Below are 16194 nucleotides of genomic sequence, written 5' to 3'. Positions count from 1 at the left end.
TGTAGATGTACCACATTTTCTGTATCCGTTCCTCTGTTGAGGGACATCTGGGTTGTTTCCAGTTTCTGACTATTACAAATAAGGCTGCTATGAACATAGTGGAGCATGTGTCCTTATGACATGTTGGAGCATCTTCTGGGCATATGCCCAGGAGAGGAATGGGTGGGTCCTCTGATTGTACTATGTCCAGTTTCCTGAGGAACTGCCAAACTGATTTCCAGAGTAGTTGTACTAGCTTGCAATTCCACCAGCAATGAAAGAGTGTTCCACTTTCTTCACAACCTAGCCAGCATCTGGTGTCACCTGAGTTTTTTATCTTAGCTATTCTGACTGGTCTCTGAGGTGGAATCTCAGGGTTGTTTTAATTTGCATTTCCCTGATGGCTAAAGATGTTGAACATTTCTTTAGTTCTTAGCCATTCAGTATTCCCCAGTTGAGAATTCTTAGTTTAGCTCTGTACCCCATTTTTTAATCAGGTTATTTGTTTCTCTGGAGTCTAACTTCTTGAGTTCTTTGTATATATTGGATATTAGCCCTCTATCAGATATAGGATTGGTAAAGATCTTTTCCCAGTTTGTTGGTTGCCATTTTGTCCTATTGACAGTGTCTTTTGCCTTACAAAAGCTTTGCAATTTTATGAAGTCCCATTTGTCGATTCTTGACCTTAGAGCATAAGCTATTGGTGTTCTCTTCAGGAAAATTTCCCCTGTGCCTATGTGCTTGAGCCTCTTCCCCAATTTCTTTTCTACTAGTTTGAGTGTATCTGATTTTATGTGGAGGTCCTTGATCCACTTGGACTTGAGCTTAACTGAAGAGAAACTTGAAGCAATCCCACTAAAATCAGGGACTAGTCAAGGCTGCCCACTCTCTCCCTACCTATTCAATATTGTACTTGAAGTCCTAGCCAGAGTAATTAGACAGCAAAAGGAGATCAAAGGAATACGAATTGGAAAGGAAGAAGTCAAATTATCACTCTTTGCTGATGATATGATATTATACTTAAGTGACCCCAAAAATTCCACCAGAGAGCTCCTAAACCTGAGAAACAACTTAAGCAAAGTAACTGGATATAAAATTAACTCAAGCAAATCAGTGGCCTTCCTCTACACAAAGGGTAAACAGGCTGAGAAAGAAATTAGGGAAACAATACCCTTCACAATAGTCACAAATACTATAACATACCTTGGTGTGACTCTAACTAAGCAAGTAAAAGATCTGATTGACAAAACTTCAAGACTCTGAAGAAGGAAATTGAAGAAGATCTCAGAAGATAGAAAGATCTCCCGTGCTCGTGGACTGGCAAGATTAATATAGTAAAAATGGCCATCTTGCTGAAAGCAATCTACACATTCAATGCAATCCCCATCAAAATTCCAACTCAATTCTTCATAGACTTAGAAAGAGCAATGTGCAAATTCATCTGGAATTAAAAAAAAAAAACCAGGATAGCCAAAACTATTCTCAACAATAAAGGAACCTCTGATGGAATCACCATCACGGTCCTTAAGCTGTACTACAAAAGCAATTGTGATAAAAGCTGCATGGTATTGGTACAGTGATGGGCAGGATGATCAATGGAATAGAATTGAAGACCCAGAAATGAAACCATGCACCTATGGTCACTTAATCTTTGACAAAGGAGCTAAAACCATACAGTGGAAAAAAGGCAGCATTTTAAACAAATGGTACTGGATCAACTAGCAGTTAGCATGCAGAAGAAGGCAAATTGATCCATTCTTATCTCCTTGTACATCTGTTCACTTCTTATACTCTAGACTTTACTAGGTCTCATATTCACCCTCTGTGTTCTGGTCTTTACATCAGCTGGGTTTTGTTTGTTTGTTTGTTTGTTTGTTTTGTTTTTTGTTTTTTGTTTTTTGGGGGTTTTTTTGTTTTGTTTTTTTTTTCCTGCCATGAATTGCCTTCTGTATAAGTTTTGCCACCATCTTAAGTCTGTGTCCTTATTTTCTTTCTTATATCTTACAGCCCTCCTTTAAGAATGATCTCAGAGGCCACTGATCCAAGTACGTCTGTGCTCTCCCTCCATCTCATAAACATTTTGTAGTTTTGTCATCATGTTTTCCCACCTGTGGTTAAGTTCCCCCATAATAACAATTTGGAGACTTCTTTTTATATCAACAAATGCTTAGGCCAATAACTCCGGCTCTCTTTGCCAACTAGCTTAGATCTTAATTACCCTTTATTTTATTCTAAGTCATGCCACTTGGCTGGTTATCTAATCCTCAGTTTCATATGAACCATCTTCTTCTGTGTCTGGAGTGAATCTTTTTGCCCCTGACACTATTCCTATACCTCCTCTCTCTGTACTGGCACTCCCATTGTCCTGTTTTTTGCTTATGCCAATAGACCTATAGCATTTTACTGACAAAGGATGCTTCCATACAGAAGAGGAGGTTCTCTCTACATTTCTTCTCTAAAATGGTACACTAGAGGAACACAAACTGTGGAATATAAACTGAGGGAAGTTTGGTTTGCTATACTGTTTTCAGTTCTTTCTATCATATCCTTCTTGTTATCTCTCTCTTTGTCCCAGCTTCAATCAGTTTACTTCTGATAATTTTTATCTAATAGACATATTTTCAATAAAAACATCAAAATAGTCAATTTCCTAAGCATATTTTTACCCTAGGGAAATTTTTCTCCACAAATACTTCTGGGAATTTTTTGTTTTGTTTTGTTTTTTTGAGACAGGGTTTCTCTGTTTAGCCTTGGCTGTCCTGGAACTCACTCTGTAGACCAGGCTGGCCTCAAACTCAGAAATCTGCCTGCCTGTGCCTCCCAAGTGCTGGGATTAAAGGCGTGTGCCACCACTGCCTGGCTACTTCTGGGAATATTTTATGTATATTTAAATGAATACATTTTCTTCCCACACATAATTATAATATATTTAACAATATTCCTACTTATGTTTTTGACTTGGTACTTCATTGAGATGTTTTGATTGAATCTGAAATATGGATGTATGTATGTTTGAAAGTCATTGCTAACATAGAGATGATAGGTTGTTGTTCAGTGCTTAAAATTAAGTTGCCAAGTCATTTACATAAAGAGTCTAACTCTCTGGCACAGAACTAAAATCTAATACAATGATACTAATATGACTACTTCCAATGACCAGTTGTACCAGTTCACATAGTAAACAAGTATACAAAAGAATCAGATTATACTCCAATATTTTGTAATGATCTTGCTGTTTGAGTTCTCCATTTGACACCTACTATCAGAAAGGATTGTTATAATTTTGGAGCATCTTTGATTTCTGTCTCTCTTGGACAAGTTTATTAAACCAACCATTTTCCTGTTTCTTGTTCTGAAAAATGAAGACAACAACTGAATAAGCCCTACAGGCTGTCATGAGGATGAAGTGGATTAGTCCAATGAGAGCAATTAGAACCATTCCTGGCAAATAAAACCTCCACAGAAGCTAATGGTCATTACATTACTTCCCAATTCCTTCCTGGCACTGTGAAAACTGCCTTTAGAGAAAACCATTTCTATCACATTACTTGATCAAGTTTTCTTTTTATATTCCAAGTAAGAACTAGGCATCAGAAAGTATTGTGCAAATGTAGGAAAGGTATATTATTCCCCGTCATTATTGAATGAAGCCTGGAGCACATCCTCATTGAATAAGAAAGAAGAAAGCAAAAGGTCATGACTTGAACTAATCTGAGATGAACTTGATTTGGGCAACTGGAAATCAGACCCAACTACAGGATAATGGAGATTGGGTGAGCTGTGCAATCTAATGGTGATTTATATACAGCTGAGGAAGGAGGCACATTAGCTAATGTAGATAGGGGGTCTTTGTAGAGGTTTTGAGCTATAGTTATCTGGGAAGAGAAAGCTGTCGTTGGTACTTTCTGTACACACTGTCAACATTGGTACTTGACTAGGTGAAGGGCTTGCCATTTCTACAGGTCTGAAGCATTGGAATTTTTAATATGGCCATGATCACATCAACAAAATACATTCACTCAGGACTTCATCAAGTCTGCACAGGCAACACATATATTTATGGAAATTTGCAGGTACATCCCACTACTGTTTATTTGGAAAATGAATATAAAGAACATAATATGAAATTTATCATTTTATCTTTCTTCCATCATTGAATTTCATAATCCTTAAACACCTATTTGTACCAATGTTCTCTACAAGAAAAATTGGTCCTTTTCTAAAAATTCTCAAGAGTCTCTTATGTTTGGCTCTCTTGGAGACAAATTAGTGTTGTTTTTGGAGGATGGAGGTTCATTTTGGAAATTTTAACTATTTATTGAAACTTAAATTTGCTGAAAAAAAAAAAACCTTTTTTCCTGAAATATGTAGTTAGGGTCATGGTAACATGTCAAATATAAGTTGTGCCTGTGGTCCTGTCACCATGCCCTGGAAAAGGCCAACTGAGTTGAAGCAAAGCGGGAACATTGAAGAAAAACTGTCAAGTGGATAGAGGAGGCACTGTCTTCTCAGGTCATAGTTTGAAACAGATCATGGGCTGGCATGATTCAATAGCTGTGTCTCCTCCTTCAACCTGTACTTGAATGAAACTAGTGGAACCCATTGAAAAACATAGTCTGTAATTTTCTTCCTGACGTTGTATCATTGATATTGATTTTGCCAGGGCAGAGGATGCTAAATTGAAAACAAAGTGGAAAAGGCTGTGAAATAAATGCAAGACACTTCAGAGTTTCCAGACAATATTTTTGTGTTTATAATTTATAAACTCATCAGAGTATATGCAGAGTGATATATGCTAGTGTGTGTGTGTGTGTGTGTGTGTGTGTGTGTGTGTGTGTATACATACATTACTAGACAATGAAAAGGAAAAATTACCAGGATACCAGCAATGACGTGCCTTATCAAATGTTTAAACTATTCAATAACTTCACTGTTGCTAGACTTTTCAGGAATATTCCTATTTTTAAAATAAAATTTTCTTTGAATAAATGACTTAATTCTGATTTACTACAATTTTATTTTATTTTCCTTTCTTAGTTCATATTAATTTTTAAATGAAAAAGGAAATAAAATTTTGAATATGCAGAAGTTTACCAAAAATACACACACACACACACACACACACACACATATAATGTCTGTATAACAAATTATTTCAGTTTAAAGAATTCTGGAACATCAAGTCTATGGAAGGTTAGAGTGTGAAGGTCTGGCAGGGTGGGAGATGGGGACATCCTCTTGGAGACAGAGAGGTGAAATCGGACAAGGAACTGCTGGAGGGCAAATAGTGAGGTGGATACTGACTGGACTGTAAAAATAGATTAAAGATGGGAGGGGAAGCCCTCAGTCCTGTGAATGCTAGAGTTGTGAGGCATGGGTGGGGGAGCACCCTAATAGAAGCAGGAGAAGGGAGGATGGGATAGTGGGTTTGTGGAGGAAAAACTTGGAAAGGGGATAACATTTGAAATGTAAATAAAATATCCAAAAAAATAAAATTAAAAAAATAGATTAAAGATAATTAAAGAAATCAATGAATCCAGAAAAATAAATACTGATATTAGTAACAAAAATAAAAAATTCTAGAAACAGTTGGCTGAGGTTCATTTTGTTTCCTACAATGGTTCTCAACCTTTGGTTTGCAACCCCTTTGTTGGGTTGAATGACCCTTTCACAGTGATCACACATCAAATATCCTGCATATTAGATATTTACTTTATGATTTATAACAGTAGCAAAATTTAAGTTATGAAGTGGCAGGAGAAGTAATTTATGATTGGGGGTCATCACACCGTGAAGAACTGCATCCAAGGGTTAAACTGCCTTAGGAAGGTTGAGAACTACTGCTCTATTTGTAGGAATGTATGTATATTTGGCTGATGCTGAAATGGGAATGCCAGTGTAAAAAAGTTGTAGTTCACAATTTTTGAAGACTGAAATCTAGTTCATGACAGATTTCATACTTTCAAAATAACTACCACCAGTGTTTAGACTGACAAAGTGTCAAAGGAGGGAAGCTGAGTTGACATAGATGTCCTCCAGAGCATGAGGTGACTTCCATTGGCATTTGCCTTAGTTCCATCTGTGTTTCTGTAAATACAGAACTACTGGTGTCAAATGTCACATCAAAATGGGCACATTCTAGGTTTCAAATTGCAATGATCATAAGGGAAGCTGTGAGGGATCTAAGACTTGTAGTCCAGCGCTTTTGTACTGGTCATCTTACCAACCCTCTTGTTTCCAGCAGTGGGGAGTCAGAGTTAGTATGGAGAAGGGCTACATTGTATTTCTGGATGATGTGCATATTATCAATGAAAAAATGAAAGTATGCTGCTGCTGCTGATGAGGATGATGATTAAAATAATGATGATGAATGAAATCAAAATATATTCAGGATGCTTTGTTTCTAAACTGGCTGGACTTTTATTGTTGTTTTATTATTTATTTCATGAAAAAAATGTGAGGCCATTAGTACTTGGGCCTGTGATTCTGTGGTAAATTTACAGGAAAGGGTACTGATATACACTCTAAGGCATTCACAGAGCAACTAGTTCTCATAGGAATCAGTCTTTTAAAAATCAATAATGGCTAAATATTTTACTGTATTAAATGTCTTGAACTTTCTCAAAGGTTTGTGTGTGTGTGTGTGTGTGTGTGTGTGTGTGTGTGCCTGTGTGCATGTATGTGGATATTATACAGTGTGTGTTGTTTGTGTGCTGAAAGATGAAAGGAGGGCAGAGGGAAGGAGAGAGAAGGTTGCAGAAGCATTTTGATGGTGCTTGAGTCTGGAAAGTTGAAGGTGGCTATCTGTGAGTGTGAGGGAGTGTGAAGGTAACATTTGTTGGTGATGTTACATAATTCCTTTTGGTGTTGATTATTTCTATTTGAAGATGTGAAGTATTTGTTACTCTAGTGGAAAATAAGTCTCACTGTTTTCATACCCCAAAAGGCTGAACTCTGAGCATTTTCCAAGACAACATTAAAATTGTCTGTATACATTTGAAATAATATGTATCAATATTTCATGATTCACAGTCTTAGTAGCAATTTTGTAAAGTGGATGACAAAAGCCACAAATGTCTCTTTCTTCTTTTAGCTCAACCAGGAACAACTATTTAGAGCATTTTTGTTTTGAGTCCAAGGTCTAGAATTTTTTTAGTTCAGCTGACATTAACAATTACATTTGTCAATATGTATTAAATCTGGGGGCTATTTAAAGTCTGCTATGGAGCATGCGCTGTAAATATATTAGCTTTATTCCCCCAGTGCAAATTTCTGTTACCAAAATTCTAAAGGATATCTGGTTTTGTTTTGTCTTTTCTTTTGTTTTAAAAGATTCCTGTGTGAAGTAGACTATTCTTATTGTAGCAGATGACATTTTTTTTGTGTGCTTGTCTTGCCTCAGTAACTTCTTTTGTATTTATTTTAGCTTTGTGATTTCAAAAACTGGGATGAGCTATAATGTGTCTCTTTTATCCATGACAATACTTGTCAATTTGCAAAATCAAATCGTGATTCTAATTAATTGCCTTCATTATTTATAAAGTCAGTGGCAAACTTTAATGATGATGATTAGACATAAGCAACTAAATTAAAAGAGAGTCTTCCAGAATTATATGAAAATAGAATATAGGTATTAACCCATCTTTTCTCATAAGTCTTATAGTTTGCTTAATGTATAGTTGTAATTTCTATGAATTTGTGAATAACACTAAAATTTCCATATTGAAGAAAAATGTGTTTTAATCTTCAAAGGTAAATACAACTCATAATATTCATGATTTGAGTGTTTGTTGAAAATTTAATCATACCACAATGTTAGAATTTCACTGACTTTTCAAAGGGCTTTATTCTCTTATTAGTAATTGTTTTTGAGAACCTCATATATGAGCACTATATCGTCATTATTATTGCTTTTTTGTTTTATTAATTGATCACTTTATTATTTACATTTCAAAATTGTCCCACTTCCTAGTCTCCTTTCTGGGAACTTCCATCCCATTTCTCTCCCCTTTGCCTTTAAGAGGGTGCTCCCCCAAGGATCACTAACTCTTGCCTCAGCTCTACAGCATCCCCCTACACTAGGGCAACAGGCCTTCACAGGACTAAGGTCCTCCCATCCCATTGATGCTAGATAAGGCAATCCTCTTCTGCATAGGTAGTACGAGCCATGCACCAATTCATGTATATTCTTTGGTTGTTGGTTTAGTCCCTGGGAGCTCTAAGTGGTCTGGTTAGTTGATATTGTTGTTCTTCCTATGGGGTTGCAATTTGGTTCAGCTCCTTCCCTACTTCCCCTAACTCTTCTACTGGGGTCCCTGAGATGAGTCCAATGGTTGGCCATATCTGCATTTGTCTTAGGTGCTAGTGGAGCCTCTCATAGGACAGATATACTAGGCTCCTGTCTGTGAACACTTCTTGGTATCAGCAATAGAATAGTGTCGGTGTTTGGTATCTGCTGGGTGGGATGGATCCCAAGTTAGGAAAATCTCTGGATGGCCTTTTCGATAGTCTCTGCTCCATTTTTTGGCCCTGTGTGTCCTTTAGACAGGAACAATTTCACTTTAAATTTTTTTTGAGATGGGTGGTTGGTCCCTTCCCTCAACTGGGTGTCATGTCTACCTACTGGAGGTTGTCTCAAGTTTTATCCCTGTTTTGTTGGGTATTTCGGCTAATGTTATCCCTGCTGGGTCCTGGCAGCCTCTTGTTTCCCTGGTGTCTGGGACTTTCTAGTGATTCCCCATCCTCCACTGCTACATATTTCTATTTATTCTCCTGGACCTCTGGATTTCCCTCCTGTCTCTTCCAATACCTGATCCTGCCCCTCTTTTTTTCCCTTCCCTTCCCAGGTCCGTCCCTCCCTTTACCTCCCCTGATTATTTTGTTCCCCTTTCTAGGTAGGATTGAAGCACCCACACTTTGCTCTTTCTCTTTATTAAGCTTCATATGGTGTGTGAATTGTAATGTGGGTATTCTGAGCTCTTGGGTTCTCTTCAGCTCCTCCTGTAAATCTGCCAAATTCTGAATCTCTTTTTCATCGTCATTACTGCATGTATGTATCTATAAAACACACAGGTATATGTAAAGTTCTAAAGCCATTTGCTTTGCTCACATGCACACACATCCAGGGATAAGCTTTTGGACTGGACTACCTGTGTGTAGTTTTGTTCTAGGTGGAGAAAACCTATCATTTTCACAGTATCCATTGACCAACTGCAGTTTCTCATCTAGGGATGTGACTATGAAATATCAACTATCTATAGATGAAATTTAAAACTGATAAGTTTTTCTAACCTGGCTAGCTCCCCACTAATTGAGATGGAGACCTATTGATTTGTTCAATAAGCTTTAAGCACAATAACTGAGCAGATATTCCTATCTTTCTATGCTGTCTTAGCTATGTTCCAGACATACACCCTGAGATAAATACATTTAATGTATTTAATGTTTCCTTGGCTTGCTCTGCTGAGGCTGTCTGTCCTTACAGAGAATTCCCTTGGCAATTTCTGAGGCCCAAACTCATGGTGGCCATCTTATTCTTCATCCACCTCATGGCCCCTTTTCGCCTGGACCTTCACCTTCCTCATGAAAACCTCCCCTTTCCTGTCTGGGGCCAGAAGTCCATCCACTCTTTCATTCCTCTCTGCCCACTCATTGGCTATTAAGTCTTTTATTTACCAATTAGAAATATTTAGAGAATATTCTTTATACCATATCGATATAAGAAATTCTTCAATAATCATGACAATTGCTGTGTCTGAAGTGTAATTAGACCTTGGGACACCTTAATCAGTGTCTGAATCCATGGTCCACAAGACAAACCACTAATAGCCATTATTCTGATCATATCCAGGCAATCTTACTTTAGAGATTTCATGGATGTAGCTTCCTTGTCACATATAGAAGACACTAGCTAGGAGTCCATTCCCTGATTTTCTGACTCTTAAAATCTTTTTGTACTGCCCTGCTTCTGTGATGTTTTCCCTAAGCCTTGGGAAGATGTATTAGTAGTTGTTGGGCACCCCACATTAACTTCTCTGAATTTTCAACAGTTTGGAATCTCTGTAATAATCTCTCTCTTTTGCAAAGTAGCTTCCTTGTTGAAGAATAAGAGCTACCCTTATCTGTTGGTATAATGACAATTTAGAAATTATATTGGTTTAAGAAAATGGCTTTAGAAGGTTCTTTTTGCTGGGTTTATAACCTCTCTAGCAATGTGTAGTTGACTAGATTTTCAGTACCAAGAGTACACTCTCTGCTACTTAGTAGAATCAAAGTAGAAACAGACAGCAGTTGTTACATTTAGGATATAAGTGTTACTGTTGCATCCTTATGGGTATCTTGCTAGGTCAGTCATTGTTGTGATTCACCAGCTTTACATCTGGGTAGGTGTCTTACTTCTTTATTGCTGTGATGATACTCCATGAAAGAAAATATTTAATTTGGTTATGGTTTCATAGGGTTAGAGTCCATAATGGCACACAATGGGCAAACAGATGAGAGCATCAGCTGAGAGCTCACATTCATCAATCAGGAGGCAGAAAAAGCACAAAGCCTGCCCTACGTCATGCTACTGACAAGGTTGAACCTCCTATTCTTTTCCAAACTCATGTACCAACTGAGGACAAAGTGGTCAAATATTTACCACAGAGTACATTTTTATGAAAATTAGCACAGTAGGACTACAGTTTGCTTGTTTCCCTTGGCAAGTTAGATAGATACTTCCTATATATAAAAGGCAGTTCTCAGGTGAAGATGTTCAGGTCAGCTCCCAGTTGTTTCCCTGGAGTGCTGTTTCCTAAGCATATAGTGTCTGCAGCAATGGGATCTTAACTTCATTCCAACAGTATGTGTATATATACACTTATATTTTTATGTGTTTTTAAATAAACATAGAAGAAAATATTTCCCTATAGCTGTTTCCATGGTTTTTGTCTTTCTTTAGACCTTGTCCCTCTTTCTTTCTCAATGTTTCCTTTTCTTCCCTCTTGGAAGATAAAGTCCCACTTGTAGTTTTACCCTTCTCTCAAAGAGTAGCACTTCTGTCCTACTATTTCTTTCTCTACAGCTCCATGCTGCACCAAAGTCCTCAGTGACTTTCCTAGTTTCTGTGGCTCCTTGAGGCTATATACTTACTCCTAAAGAATTGGAGCTAGGACCATCAAGTAGGAGAGTATATGTAGTATTTGTCTTTCTTGGTCTGGGTTATCTCACTCAGAATAATATCTTATAGTTCTATACATTTACCTACACATTTCTTAATTTTATTTTTCTTTACAGTTGAATAGAATTCCACTGTGTATATCTACCACATTCATTACCCATTGGTAGAAGGATATTTAGATTATTTCTGTTTCCTAGTATTGTGAAGAGAGAGGCAATGAACATGGCTGAGAAAGTGTTAGTGTAGTAGGGTATTTAGGTGCTTATAGTTTATGAGTGGTATAGCTGTGTTGTATGGTAGGTCTCTTTGTTCTTTAATTAGATATTTTCTTCATTTATATTTCAAATGTTATCCCTTTTCCTGGTTTTCCCTCCAAAAAGCCCTATCCCCATAGATTTTGATTTAGTTTTCTGAGCATTCTCTACAGTGATATGAATAGACTGTACCTTTAAGAGGTAAAAAGTACCAAATTACTAACCATCATCAGAGCCATTCTCATGTGACCACAGTGAAAATACATATATAAGAACTTTCATACCTTTGTCCTTTAGTAGGTGAATTTTCTTAGATGTTTCCCAGACATATATGTCCATCTATCTTAGGCTGAACCTCGTGGTTTCTTCAGAGGCATACACTTCAGTTGCTCATAGTGCAGTAGGAAGTTCCCTACTATGCCCTTTGCTCTTGATTTTCTGCATTATACCTGAATGATTTCCTCTTTTGTCTTTCAAGTAAAGTACTTACTCTTAAATTCATTGTTCAATGTTTGTATCAGGAGAAATTTCAAACAAAGACATCTGTAATTAACAATACTGGGTACGGAATGAGAATGATTCAAGGTCACATGACTGTCTAGTTTTCGAACGTAGTCCTGAGAAGAGTTGTTCTCAGTTACATTTCTACTTGACCAAGATTCCCAGCTATAAGGAAGATTAGTGGTCATAATTCCTGTTACATCTCTAACTTCTCACCCCAAAACACTTACTATAGGAAGACCTATCAGTGGACATATAGGAAGGACTAGTTTAATGCATTAAGTACACACTGCAAGCCTAGACATTTATAGTTTGGAGCACAATCTCTGGTTAGGTGTAATATACCTCAGGAATCAATTGTTGAGGGCCACTGTACACAGGAATGTTGTACAAAGGAACATGTATACATATATGTAATGGAGGCATTTCTGACTTGTCTCAGGCAACAAAAACATTATTTAAAATAGGCATTGTCAATAATTTGTATTTACTTGTATATCTGGTCATGGATTCAGATATTTAGATAATCTTTGCTTCAAGATACCTGCTTTTTAAAACCCCTTTAGTTTTACAAAAATATTACCAGTAGATAAACTGAGAGAAATTTGAATTCAGATTAATATTTTAGTTGTTGCAATTATCTAGCAAAAGTTTTAAAATTTAATGTGTTAATAGTTAATATTTTAGCACTGCTGAATTTTTTAAATTATATAAGCTGCTTGCATCTTCCCATCAGTTGCATACAGTGTTTAAGTGTCTCCATTTCAACTATTTTCTGTTTTCAATAACAACAACAAAAAAGATTTGTTCTATCTGAGGATATGAATTTCTGTGAATGATACAGAGTTTAAAGGAAAGAAGAAAATCTTTCTTGAAAAGAACTGGTTTTTAAAAGTCTAAGTTCTTTTTACATATATTTTACAGATTAAAGGATTTACCTGAAGACAAAGCATTCTATTCATCAGAGACTAGACAAGAGTTACTCTTGCTTTTGCCAATTAAAGATGATGTTGTCATGGAAACAGTTGATCCTGCTTTCATTCATTGGCTGCCTGGCAGGTAACAATAAGTTATATTGTATATGAACTATTCTTGAGTCATGTGCTTAAATACTTTGCTTTTGTTTTTAAGACAGGGTTTTATGTAGCCTAGATGGACAGCAAATTCACTGTTTTGATCCTGATCATCCTGCATTCCTCTCCCATACTTGGATTACAGGCATGCGCATCTATGCCTGATTATTCTCAAATCCTTTCTAAAGGTTAAGGTAAAATTACACCAGGGTCAAAGACAGACAGATCGTTTTTCTCAGAAAGAAGATTGCCATTTTTAATTCTCATAATTGGACTCTCATGATTCTGCTATCTAATTTTTATAAGTCAATATATTTCCATAGAAACTGTAAGAACACCTGATATTAAAATTATATTGAATTTAATAAGTGTTCCTAGTGTGACAACTTAATTTGAGAAATTCACATTTTTATTTTATTTTGTATTTATATATTTATTAGCATATATTACATGCTTATCAGTCCAAGAGAAGGGTTACCAAGGGAAATGAATGAAATTATGAAATTATACATATTTTATAAAGAAATTTAATTATAATTAAGTATATAATAAAATTATAACTGAAATATAATTATATCATTCCTCTCGTCATTCCTTCTAAGTCCTCCATGTTACCTAGTATATCTCCTCTCAATTCTATATCCTCCCTTTCTTCAAATATTATATATAATATTAATATACTTATGCATATGTATTAATATGTACATATATATATATACATATACATATATATAACCAAAAATACTACCTCCAAGTTCATTTAGTGCTGTTTCTTATACATATCTGATTTGAGGACTGACCACTTAGTATTGGATAGCCAATTAGGGACTTAGTCCTAGAGAGAGCTACCTCTCCTGCTCTCAGCATGCCATTGTAACCTCTGGTTAGATGTCTAGAAATGGAGTCATCTGAGAAGAAATACACTGTTTAAAATATGATGAAATTTTCTCTGAAATTTTTCTCATAATGTACATTTGGGACATTCTGTTGCAGATTTGGGTTTTTTTCATAAAATGGTAGACAAAAGAAAAATATTTCATATTTATACCCTCAAAATATATTTTTTAATTCTTTTGATACTTTATCATGTTCATTTTACTGGCACTTGTTTGCGGAGTGGTTAAGAAAATTATTTTTAAATGAAATATAATATATAATAGAACATTAGCACTATGGTTTTCTATTTTGTTTTCTTTCTGTTTTGATTAGAAGGATAATACATATATGAATATGATAAATAGGAGCATGTGATCCATTAATTTGACTATTTACCATTTAGCCATGTTTGGTTTGTCTGTGTGTAATATTTCCCCCCTTTACTCTTTTGTTCATTTACATTCTCTAACCCATTTGAAAATAGGCTATTATAAAAATCACATCTCATCATAAAAATAAATCAGCACTCATATTCTAGGGCTTAGATGAACCTTTTCTTTATGAACCTGGGCTTCATAAAAGTGTAGTATGTTTGCATTTCCAATGAATGAGGCCGATTGGAATGTTCAATAAAAACACACAGGATTTATGTACATCTATATAAGAGTAGACATCTGGGCTCTTGTACTAAAATTCAAATTTTTTCATATATTTACATGATAAAATATAAAAGTTCATGATCAATATTAGATTAGAGGTTTAAACTTTATAAATGAAGTATACCACACTGCAGTTTTTATAAGTTTTTATTAAGCTTCTTAATTATATTCCTAAAACAGATTCTAGTACTGAAGAAAAAGGTGGTAATTATATTCAAATTTCAGGTTTGTTAAATGGGCTTTGGAGAAAGATCAATACAGACATACAAAGTAAAATATTTTTTCTGTCTTTAATTACTTTACATAGTTTTCCATATTCTTGTTTTTGTAGAAAGATCAAAATGACAGCCTGTGTCAGCAGACATATCTTTCAGGGTGGTAACTTTTGTAGAAGCCAACTTGAAATCTCAGAAGTGGTTAAAAAAAAATATATATATATGTATATGTATATACATATATTATATATATGTATATATCCTGAGAAAATAACAGTGCTGTATAGTTAAGGAAAATGGGACTGTTTTTCTAAAGTTTAAAATGTTCCTCTAGTGCACAGGGAAATCGCATTGTGCATGTGTCTACATTTTCGTCTCTGCATCTTTTACACATTTATAGCAGTTTATAGAAAAAGCAATGTACATTATATCTAAATGTGAAAGTATCTGTAAGAGAGTTAAATCTCAACTTGAATTTATAGAAATGATATTTAACAGCAGTAAAATATTCACAGAAGAATTAAATTACATTTTGTTTAACATACTCTGTATAATATATTAGTTGGAGAATTTGTAGTCTTCATAATTATACTACAGAGAGTGATTTGTCAGATTCTTATGTATTGCAAAAAATATTGAATGTGGGTTATTGTTTGTGTTGTCTATTAGTGTTCTTTTTGTATTATTAAAACGAGAAGTTTGGTTTTTGAGTGTGATAATCTATTGATAAATATTTGGCTGCTTTATATGCTTTGAAATAGATTTATGATTGAGGGAAATTGATAGTTTGAATAGGAATGGGCCCTGTGGACTCAGGTGTTGAGTGCTAGGGCCATGGGGAGTGGCACTGTTCGAAGGTATGGCTTTCTTGGCCTAGTGTGGCATTGTAGAAGGAAGTGTGTCCCTGTAGAGACAGGTTTTTCTCAAGCTAATGGTACTGTGGAATCTTCTTGCTGCCTGCTGATCTGGATGCTCTCAGTTCCTTCTCCAGCACCATATCCACCATATCTGCCAGCATGCTACTGTGTTTCCTAATAATGAACTTAACCTTTGGAATTGTAAGCTAGCTCTAATTAAAGGTTTTTGTTTAGAAGAGTTGTTATGATCAGAGTGTTTCTTCACAACAATAAAAACCCAAATTAAAACATGGATTATGCCATACATTTTTATATTAATAAAAACAACTTATGCCAGGCAGTGGTGGTGCACACCTTTAATCCCAGCAGGAGGATTTTGAGTTTGAGGCCAGCCTGGTCTACAGAGTGAGTTCCAGGACAGCCAGGGCTACGCAAAAAAAAAACATGTCTCAAAAAAACAAAAGAAAACAAAACACAACAAAACAAAACAACTAGTGTTTAGTAAAGGATACCATCAGTATGTACAACCAATGTTGTGTACTTCATGTTTTTTTTTTAAATCTTTTCCCAGTAAGCCTTTTCTTGTGTACTCTTTTCATGTGTCTGTCCTTCTTGTTTT

At 35.6% G+C, this 16194-nt stretch overlaps 1 protein-coding gene across 1 annotated transcript in view; it reads left to right on the top strand.

Moving 5' to 3' along the window:
* Cntn3 (contactin 3) overlaps positions 1–16194 on the top strand; it is a 369189-nt gene that overhangs the window by 77815 nt on the left and 275180 nt on the right. The window contains exon 2 of the mRNA XM_031382768.1: positions 12820–12954. Coding sequence (XP_031238628.1) covers positions 12900–12954 — 55 coding nt within the window. The 5' untranslated portion in view covers positions 12820–12899. The remainder of the gene's footprint in view (positions 1–12819; positions 12955–16194) is intronic.

The sequence above is a fragment of the Mastomys coucha genome, unplaced genomic scaffold (genome assembly GCF_008632895.1).
Source record: "Mastomys coucha isolate ucsf_1 unplaced genomic scaffold, UCSF_Mcou_1 pScaffold20, whole genome shotgun sequence".
Taxonomy (NCBI): Eukaryota; Metazoa; Chordata; class Mammalia; order Rodentia; family Muridae; genus Mastomys; species Mastomys coucha.
The sequence above is the reverse complement of the archived record's forward strand: the minus strand, read 5'-3'. Positions and strand labels throughout refer to the sequence as shown.